The 11223-nt window shown below is 44.4% G+C and overlaps 1 protein-coding gene across 1 annotated transcript; it reads left to right on the top strand.

Moving 5' to 3' along the window:
• Window positions 1-3437: 3437 nt before the first annotated feature.
• Window positions 3438-4376, top strand: LOC135877666 (olfactory receptor 5AP2-like). The gene has a single exon (XM_065403193.1). It carries the CDS (start codon window positions 3438-3440, stop codon window positions 4374-4376), a length of 939 nt encoding a protein of 312 aa, XP_065259265.1.
• Window positions 4377-11223: the final 6847 nt, after the last annotated feature.

Here is an 11223-nt window from a genome sequence, read left to right on the forward strand (position 1 = left end):
GGGGAGCTGGGAATCCACTCAGAGAATAATCTGTTGTTGTCTGGCTGCATATAAAATTCTGTCTCAGTCACAGGTATTGGTTACTGCACCTATCTATGGCACTTATATGGCCTGCATCACCACAGTATCTGAGTACCTCACAATCATTAATATATTTACCCTCACAACCAGAGCCAGATGAATAACTGATTTTTCAGTTTGCTGGCAGTTCAGAAATAAAATAATTGTTTTGGATTGTCCCGAAAAAGAATTTAAATCTTTTTTCAGCAAATTAAAAAGTTGGAAAAAATTGTCGTGGGTCAAATGAAACATTTTGTTTCAATTCCAAGCATTTTAAATTTTTTTTCTTAAAAATTTAAATGAAGTTGATGGAAATTTCGGAATGATAGGAAATTCGGTTTTAATTGAAAAAAATCGAAAAATTATGATTTGGGGGGGATTTTGTTTTGTTGGGTTTTTCCTTGACTGAAACAATTTGGCTAATTTCCCACAAATTTGCAAAATGTTTCGGTCGACCTGAATCTGCGTTTTTCACTGAAAGAAGGTTTTGTTGAAGAATGTCACCCAGCTGTATTCACAACCCCCTCTGTGGCAGAGGGGGAACGGAGGCAAAAGCTATGGGCCAGATTTCTAAAGGTGATTACGTACCTCAAGAGCCTAAAAAGCCCCTACACATCTAACTCTGCACCTTGAAAATCTAGCTTTAATTGACTCACACAAGGAATCTGTGGTAGAGCAGGGACTTGAAGCTGAGTTTTTTGGATCCTAAGCTAGTGCCACTGGACCAACCTTCCTTTCTGCCTGCTTTCTTTAGGATAGGTGGGTATCTATGGGCAATGGGACACAGTTATGCACTTCCAAGTAAATTAACTCCACTGAGATGTCCTGCTCAACCGAACTTAAGAGCCGTTCATGAATGCAGTTAAGTCTTCCCCAGTCAGTGTGCTGGCACCAGACTGCCTGAGCCTGAATTTGGTTCCTGAGTGACATTGGTCAGCTCCAATGGTCTAATCCAAGGCCCAGTGGAAGCGTTTTGGGGCAAAAGACTGTCTTTTTTATTTTGTATTGGTACAGCGGGTGGCATAGCCCTGCCACAATGCAAATACAGAATAATGATAATTATTGATTGCAGTCCATATAAGGCTTTTTAACTGACTGCAAAGGGCTCCAGCCATAGAATCATAGAATCATAGACTATCAGGGTTGGAAGGGACCTCAGGAGGTCATCTAGTCCCACCCCCTGCTCAAAGCAGGACCAACACCAACTAAATCATCCCAGCCAGGGCTTTGTCAAGCTGGGCCTTAAAAACCTCTAAGGAAGGAGATTCCACCACCTCCCTAGGTAACCCATTCCAGTGCTTCACCACCCTCCTAGTGAAATAGTGATTCCTAATATCCAACCTAAACCTCCCCCACTGCAACTTGAGACCATTGCTCCTTGTTCTTCTTGCCAGTAGTAAGTGGGTCTTGATTTTTGCCAGTTTAAAGATTTGGAGCTTGATCCAAAACTCATTGAAGTCAGTTGAGAGATTCTTTTTGATGTCAGTAGCTTTAAGGTCAGACCTTTGTGCCTCATTAGTTTGTCTTTCATTTTCAGTAGCTTCAGCCTTATTTTTGTCCTGACCAACCTTAAAGCACCGTCCTCTGAAGATGCTGTCTGGCTTAGCCGCGGTTCCTGGAACGTGGGGCTGAGTCTGTGAGCTTTGTGCTCCCCCTGGAGGCTGAGTGGGCTGCGTTGTCCCGCCATTGTGTTTGACAGCTGTTGAGGGCACCAGGTTTTTTCTTTTGCCTTCCTCTGGAGCAGCAGAGAACGTCCACAGCTGAAGATGGGGGGAGGGATAGCTCAGTGGTTTGAGCATTGGCCTGCTAAACCCAGGGTTGTGAGTTCAATCCTTGAGGGGGCCACTTAGGGATCTGGGGCAAAAATCAGTACTTGGTCCTGCTAGTGAAGGCAGGGGGCTGGACTCGATGACCTTTCAAGGTCCCTTCCAGTTCTAGGAGATAGGATATCTCCATTAATAAAGATGGGAAACCAGATAGGGTTAATGGATGTATTAACAGGTGTGTTGTGAGCAAGACACGAGAAGTCATTCTTCCGCTCTACTCTGCTCTGGTTAGGCCTCAGCTGGAGTATTGTGTCCAGTTTTGGGCACCGCATTTCAAGAAAGATGTGGAGAAATTGGAAAGGGTCCAGAGAAGAGCAACAAGAATGATTAAAGGTCTTGAGAACATGACCTATGAAGGAAGACTGAAAGAATTGGGTTTGTTTAGTTTGGAAAAGAGAAGACTGAGAGGGGACATGATAGCAGTTTTCAGGTATCTAAAAGGGTGTCATAAGGAGGAGGGAGAAAACTTGTTCACCTTAGCCTCTAAGGATAGAACAAGAAGCAATGGGCTTAAACTGCAGCAAGGGAGGTCTAGGTTGGACATTAGGAAAAAGTTCCTAACTGTCAGGGTGGTTAAACACTGGAATAAATTGCCTAGGGAGGTTGTGGAATCTCCATCTCTGGAGATATTTAAGAGTAGGTTAGATAAATGTCTATCAGGGATGGTCTAGACAGTATTTGGTCCTGCCATGCGGGCAGGGGACTGGACTCGATGACCTCTCGAGGTCCCTTCCAGTCCTAGAATCTATGAATCTATGAATCTATAAGTGGTACAGAGAATTGTCTTTCTCGGGCATCTGGCTGGTGTATCTTGCTTGCACGCTCAAGGTCAAACTAATCCCCAAATTTGGGGTCAGGAAGGAACTTTCTCCCAGGTCAGATTAGCGGGGACATTGGGGTTGTTTTGCTTTCCTCTTCAGCATGAGGTGTGGGTCACACCTGCTGGGATCATCTGGGCACACTTTACCTGATCAACGCTCTGCCATTGCAGGGGCTTCAGCACTGCTGGCATTTTGGTCTCACCTGTCCTCTGCCTGTGGCACATAATAGTTTAGTCTCCTGAGGACTGAAATGCTTTGACCTAACTAAAATCTTTGAGCTTAATATGAGGGTGGCTGAATGAATGTTGATGGCTTGTGTTATACAGGAGGTCAGACTAGATGATCACAATGGGCCCTTCTGGCTATAAAATCTATGAATTGAGATTGGGGGCGGGGGCAAGGCCAGTCCCTAGTTTGCCAAGCGTTCTCACCTCGACATTCTCAGTCAGAACTGACTCCAGTTGGCTTTCCTGCTAGCAATGGTGATCGGTAGGCCAAGCATGGGATGGGCCAGAGACTGAACCGACTCTTGCCTCTTACCTCAAGGTGAAGGCACATTGGCAGGGTGTGTCTGAGAATGAGTGGTGAGGTGATCAGCACACCTCCCGCTGCCCATGTTGTCCCTGTTCTGTGGGCATGGGGGCTGGGACTCCAGCACTAACCATGTACTGTGTCTCACTGAAAGGTGTCTAATGTCTGCTCCCCTCGGCAGGTGAAGCATCTCAAGGCGATGGCTGCTGGAGGGAATGACACCGCTGTGACCCATTTCATCCTGCTGGGCCTCACGAACCGTACAGACCTGCAGGGGCTGCTCTTTGGGTCCTTCCTGCTGATTTACACCATGACACTGATGGGAAACCTGGGCATGATGGCCTTGATCCACGCTGACCCCCACCTCCACACCCCCATGTACTACTTCCTCAGCACGCTCTCCTTCGTCGACGTCTGCTACTCCTCCGTGGTCACCCCCCGGCTGCTGGCTGATTTCCTCGCCACCGACAAGTCCATCTCCTACACTGGCTGCATGGCACAGATGGCTTTCTTCTTACTCCATGGCACAGCCGAGTGCCTGCTCCTGGCCACCATGGCCTATGACCGGTTTGTGGCCATCTGCCGCCCCCTTCTCTACCACACTCTCATGTCCAGGGGGATGTGCATACGGCTGGTGGCTGTGGCCTACACCCTCAGCATGGCCAACTCAGCCGTGCAGACCAGCAATGTCTTCCGGCTGCCCTTCTGCGGCCCCAACCACATCAATCACTATTTCTGTGATATCCCCCCTCTGCTGCAGCTTGTCTGCAGTGACACCACCATGGCCAAGGTAATTCTCTACATCTTCTCCGCCCTGGCAACCATGACCACCTTGACCATCATTCTGGTATCCTACGGCTACATCCTGGTCACCGTTGGGAGGATGAGCTCAGCAGAGGGCCGCCGGAAGGCCCTGTCCACCTGTGCCTCCCACTTTGTGGCCATCTTTCTCTTTTATGGCACGGTCTTCTTCATGTACATCAAGCCCAGAGCGGGGGACTCAATGGACCAGGACAAGGTCATCTCAGTGTTCTACACCATTGTCATCCCCATGCTGAACCCCTTGATCTACAGCCTGAGGAACAGGGAGGTAAAGGACTCCCTGAGAAGGAAGGTCTGTGGGAAGATATTTCCTTAATGACCTCGATAGAGAAAGGTGGTGGGAATTACCAGGGGGGGAGGGAGCGCACAGCCCCACATACACAGTCATTTGGTCTCATAAGGAGGAGCTGCTAACCACTACAGTTTGGGTGCAGAAGGCATTTGCTAAACAGCAAATGTGACTTAACATATTAAAAAGAAAAAAATCTTCAACCTATTTTGTGTTCAGGGAAATACAAAATGGCTTCAGTTTGGCCCTTCTGTGAGGAGCAGAGTCTCCTGGCTGGACTGAACATCACTGTGCTTGACGTTCATAGTTTTCACAGATTCATAGATGTGAAGACCATTAATATGAGCTTGTCATAGGTGATGACTCTGGACTATTCTGTTATAGATTTCAGAGATTCATAAAGTTTAAGGCCAGAAAGGAAAATTAGATCCTTTAGTTTCACCTCCTGTGTCATACAGGCCATTACATTTCACCCAGTTACACCTTGTATTGAGCCCAACAACTTGTAATTGGCTAATACAAATCTTCCAGAAAGGCTTGATTAGAAGATTCCAAGAGATGGAGAATCCACCAATTACACTGGGAATTTGTTTCAATGGTTAATCAACCTCCCTATGTACCTTACGTTCAGTATGAATCTCTCTAGCTTTAACTTCCAGCCATTGGTTCTTGTTATGCTATTCTACACTATTAAAGGGCCCTTTTGCAAATGAGTACTATCGCTAATTGCTCAATCATACTATTACTAACAGGAAAGTACTGATGTTGGAGAATGGTAGAGTGAGCATGAGCAGTGTGATGCTTTGATGAACTGAAATAAAGTTGTTCTAACAGTGTTGCCAATCCCGCATGTTCAGAAATTATGAGTTGCCCCTCCACCCCCATCCAGAGATCAGCTTAAAAGTCTTGAGATTTAAAAAAAAGCATAAATTTGGGATTCTTATTCACCTGCTGGTTACCGAGCCTTCAAGGTCCCCTGGCTTTGCATTTGTAAGCGTTCTTCTGTCACCACCAGTGGTAGAAACTGGCATTTTATATTGAATGGAAGCTGTGAGTCTTAGCCAATCTTGTGAGTCCAAGAGCTGGGGCTTGATGAAAAACATGAGATATTGCAAGATACATGATAACATCTCAAGAGTTGGTGACATTGTCCTGAATTCTTGTGGACCCTTGGCTGGCTTTTGTTGACCTAGAAATCGCTGATTGTAATCCTCCTCTGCACCCTAGTTAGCCCTTTGTGACACTGCACCCCATATTCTTCATAGTGATAATAGTATAATATGATTATATCATAATTATGATGTATTTTATGCAAGATGAGGCATGTGAGATGTCACTGGAAAGGTTATGATTTGCTGAATATGATTATCCTATTTGTATGCATGTATCATTTCTGTATCTAAAGTTATTAATAATGACTATGTATCTGTATCTCACATGTAGTTACATCTGGGTAACACCCACTAGGCAAAATGCTCTCAGTTTAGACGGCTGGCTGGGAAGGGCCCATTTAGGTTAATGAGCCATTAGGAACAAACAGGAGCCTTAGGATAAGCTTATCTTACTACGGACAGCCTCCGAGTAATGGCTGCTGTGACACTTCAGGGACACGTGACCAGATCACCTGGTGCTGGACTCCATCTTGGGATGTCAGTATTTTTCCACTGACTGGCATGGGACCCAAGCTTTGAAACAAAGGGTTCCCGCCATATGCAAAAGCTATATAAGGCAGGGGAGCGACATCTTCTTGGTTCTTCACTGACTCCCCACCCAAAGAGACTCCTGAAAACATCCGAGGAACAAAGACTGAACTGGGGGAAGTGCTGGAGCCAGGCTAAAGGGATTTTTGGCCTGTAAATGGAACATCTGGGGATTCCAAGCTGTAAGCAAGTGCAGCTGGCCCTTAAGAATCTGCAGCCTGCTTGTATAATCACTTAGGGTGAGGATCTGCTATTCATATCCAATCTATTTAGCATATTAGCTTAGTTTGCATTTTTGTTTATTTGCTAGGTAATCTGCTTTGATCTGTTTGCTATCCCTTATAATCACTTAACGTCTATCTTTTGTAGTTAATAAATTTGTTTTTGCTTTGTCTAAAACCACTGTGTGGGAATCATTACTCAGGGGGAGAAAGCTGTCGCATATTCCTCTCCCCATTGAGGGAGGGGGCGAATTTTATGAGCTTATGCTGTACAGTTCCCTGTGCAGCGTAAGACAGTATAATGTTGGATTTATGCTACAGAGGGGGTGCGTGCCTTAGGAACTGGGAGGTGCCCCAAATGGAGCCTTCCCATGGTCAGAGCGTCTGCATGTAACTGCAGCTGGGTGTGTCCCTACCTGTATGTATGCTGGTGAAAGTGAGGCTGGAGCCTGGAGAGGGCTTGGCAACTTGTCACAGCAGCACAGTGTGAGAGGGAGCCCAGGATGGTGGGTCAGGGGGGCTCATTGGTATCCCAGTTCGAGGTGGCACCCCGGGGGGAACCTGTCACACCCTTGATGACCTCTAACTCTTCCCTGTCTAGTTCTTCCTGGCCTTTAACTTTCCCCTGTCCCTAGGGTGATCTTCTCTGACCTTTAATCTTCTCCTGGTTAACGCTCACTGACCTTTAACCTTTCCCCTTCTCCTGGCTGACCGTTGCTGACTCCTGGGTTCTAACCTTGGCTCTGAGAAGAGAGTACAGTTTAGTGGCTTAGAGGAGGTTGGGAGGGCTGGGAGCCGGGACTTCTGGGTTCCAGCTCTGGGAGGAGAATGGTGTCTAATGGTTAGAGCAGAGGGCTCCTGGAATCTGGTTCCAGCTCTGAGAGGGGAGTCTGGCCTAGTGGGTTAGAGCCGAGGGGTTGGGGGATGGGAAAGGCTTTGGGGATCTATTCCCCATTCACAGACAAACACACAATCTGTTTTTTTGCTGCCTCATTCTCCCATCCTCCTCCATCCCCATTTAATCTCAAGTGTGAAAACATGACGGCAGCCACAGGCGAAAGGCCACGCAACATGGCTTCACTGCCCAATAATGTCAAGTTATGAGTTATAGATGTACAAACATAATTAAAACCCTTTTTACCTAAAGAAAAAACTCCCTCTTAGCATCAACACAAGTCCTCACTGAGGTTCAGTCCCTTCTGTAGTTTGAAAATTAAAACTCAAACCACCCATGGAGATATTTGAACAGAAACAATGGAGGAGATTATTGCAAAGTGGAAATAATATACACCTCTACCCCGATATAACACGACCCGATATAACATGAATTCGGATATAACGCGGTAAAGCAGCGCTCCGGGGGGAGGGGTGGGGCTGTGCGCTCTGGCAGATCAAAGCAAGTTCGATATAATGCGGTTTCACCTATAATGCAGTAAGATTTTTTGGCTCCCGAGGACAGCGTTATATCGGGGTAGAGGTGTATTGTGTTCAAGCTCACGCAACTCAAAACCAGGGGGTACAAAGTGTGATGCTTTATGATTGAAAATGACCATTTGTATCATTGCTGCTACCACTGTTATACAATTGCAACAAGGTGTGTACCAAGTATGTCTTGTAAGCAGGGCCGGATTAAGACCTTTAGAGGCCGTAAGCACTGAAAAGATTAGGGTGCCTCCCCATATGTAATTCAAAATAAAAACAATACTATACCGTAAAATAAAATTTTATTTTTCAAAATGACACAAAACTTACACGTATGCTGAAATTAAAATAGCTTCTTTCTAGATTTTCTGATTGCAAAATTCTGGATAAGTTCATCGAAGCTGACTCAACAAAGCATGTCCGCTTCCATACACAATAGGGAAAGTGAATCAAGTCTGTCCTGACACATTGTTGTTCTCTGAGGGTTTTTTATTCTTTTCAGCTGAGAAAAAGAGCGTTCTGCGGAGCAGTTAGTAATCATCAATGTTAGAAAAATACATAGTGCGATCTCTACATTTGGAAATTCACATTGTATTCCGTCTTTCAATATTGTGTCATGAAGATCAATGTGACTGAATTTCATTTTTCCTGTTTCATTAAACTTTGCGCGCATATAACAGTGGAACTGCCGTACTTCTCCACAGAGATTCATGTTCAAGTCAACAAGGTATGAGCCAACTAGCTTTTGGGAACCTTGTGAATATTGTTCGTCAGATAAGTCCATATCGTTTAGAAAAGAAAATCTACTTGATACTTCTTTGTACACTTCACCTCTCCTCTTCATATGAGCTTCAAGTGTATCAATTATAGCGTAATAAGTAGATACGCGAAATTTGTCTCTAGGATTCAATGCTGTTTCTGTTGCACTGCTATCATTTGCTTGTTTTTTCCTGATTCGCTTGCGGGACTGGGCTTCTTTGTAGTTAGTATCAGGCAAAATATCTTTTGATATGTCTTCAAATCTTTCGAAATCATTCCTCAACGTGTGTAAGTGGTCTGCTAATGATTGACAGAGGTCTGCACATGTTTTCAAATCCAATTCTTTCTCTTGGAGAGCTTGACTTGTGTGGTAAAAGTGTTGTAAAATTTCATTCCACATGGTCAACATGAATACAAACTCTAGTTCTTGCATCTTGTTTGCAATCTTTTCTGCCTCTCATATAGTTTCTCCCTTTTATGATTGGTCTTCAGCTATACTTTCTAATGCATCCACAATCTTTGAGTAGGACTCCAGAATTGCACTTGTTGCCACTGCATGTGCCTCCCAGCGAGTATTAGAAGGAGATTTCAACACAGGATCATTGCCCAAATATGTTTTAAGAACTGCCCGTCGGTGTGTTGAGGCAGAGAAAAATGTATAAAGTAACTGGACTGTTGAGAAAAACCTTACTGCCACCGGACAACGATCAACAGCACTGCGGCCAACAAGATTGAGAGAGTGTGCAGCACATGGTATGAATATGGCATATTTGTTCTGTTCTAAAAGCTTCTTCTGCATTCCTTGATAACGCCCTGACATGTTGGCAGTGTTGTCATAAGATTGACCTCTGCACTTCGAGAAATCTATTTTGCAAACTTGGCACAGATAATGCAGTACTTGATTTGCCATTTTTACACCAGTGTGGCTTTTCAAATTGAGGAATGTTATAAATCATTCAACTGGTTTTCCATCTGTGGGAGACACATATCTTAGTACAATACTCAATTGATCAATATGTGAAAGATCAGGTGTAGAGTCAACTGATAAACGGAAGTACCCAGCAGTACTTATTTCATCCACAATAGCTGAACAAATGTTGTCCCTCATTAGGCCAATGAGTTCATCACATACACCTCTACCCCGATATAACGCTGTCCTCAGGAGCCAAAAAATCTTACCGCGTTATAGGTGAAACCGCGTTATATTGAACTTGCTTTGATCCGCCAGAGCGCGCAGCCCCGCCCCCCCGGAGCGCTGCTTTACCGCATTATATCCGAATTCGTGTTATATTGGGTCATGTTATATTGGGGTAGATGTGTATTGTCTTGGATAAGTATGATGGGTTACCTTTGCCAGCATTCCCATATTTTGAGATATGGCCTGCTAAAAATGGGTCAAACTGAGCCACAAGCTCCAACAATCCCAAGAAATTTCCATTCTGCAATGATCCAAATGTGTCATTTGATCTCCGGAAAGGCAGACCACGTTCAGCTAATGTTTGAATAACAGCTATAACACACTGCAAGACATGTTGCCAGTATTCAAGCTCCCCTTTAATTTGTTCTTCCAATTTTTGTGTCAATCCAAAGCCCTGTCTTCGATTTAAAAATGTCAACATTGAATCTCTGTGAGTAGTGCTATTTTCATGTTGTTCAATTAAAACAGTATTCTGCCAGTCACTAAATCCATCTGCAGCAAACCGGGATGTTGAAGGTTTATATGCAAAAAGTTTGCAAACAAAACAGTACACAGACCCTGTTGATGATGAATATAGTAGCCATTCTTGAGTGTATTTCTCACCATTCGCTTTCATGCCGAAAAATATTTTTTGTGGACAATATTTTGTTTGTTTGCCATTGGTAAAAGTCCAACATGATTTCTCAAATGGCCCAGTGTGGTGTTGACAGTCATTTGGTCCACGATCTATCCAGTAAGCTACATCATCGATACTGAAATCAACCCACATACCAGGATCTTTTCTCCTATTATTTACAGCATGAGCAGGTTCAGTCTCTGACACATCCAGACCTTCTAGAACAATGTCTGTTTTACCACCAGAAGTAGGATGATCAGTTACAGTCTCTGATTTCCTCGCATTATTTTGATCTACGTTAGTAGGATGCCCCCCTGGTTTAGGTGGGGAAAAGAGAACAGAAAAACGGGGGGAAAGTGTGTAGTGGAGTGTAAGGAAGTCTAACAAAGTTCTGATTTTCCCCATGATGACTACTTCGATGCTTTTTTTTGAAATATCAAATATCAAATTTTAAAAAAAAAATCTCATTTTTTTTGGTGCCCCCTGCTTTGCTGGTGCCCTAAGCATGTGCTTAGTCTGCCTATTGGATAATCCAGCCCTGCTTGTAAGGTGTTAATGGAAAAGTTACAATCTATCAAATATGAGTATCCTGGTTAAATCCATGTATCATCTTTGTGTCTAAAGTTATAAATGTTGCCTATGTACTTGTATTTTATATATGTGGTGTATTCCTGGGTAACACCACCAGATACGATTGATATTAAGGCTAGACAGCTATGTGTTGATGGCCCACTAAGGACACTTCACTTCACTCTAACAATGGGCCATAGAAGAAACTCATCCTGCCCAGTAGGTCTTCCTGCAGAGACAGACACCGAGGGGCAACTGATCACCCTCTCTGAGTCAGCAGCCACGTAAGGGCATGTGATCCTGGACTCCATCTTGGGCCAGTAACTTTCCACAAACAGGGGCTGTGGGCATTGTTTGGGACAGTAAATTTCCATGCCATGATAGAGGA

This window comes from Emys orbicularis, chromosome 4 (assembly GCF_028017835.1).
Source record: "Emys orbicularis isolate rEmyOrb1 chromosome 4, rEmyOrb1.hap1, whole genome shotgun sequence".
In the NCBI taxonomy this organism is placed as follows: Eukaryota; Metazoa; Chordata; order Testudines; family Emydidae; genus Emys; species Emys orbicularis.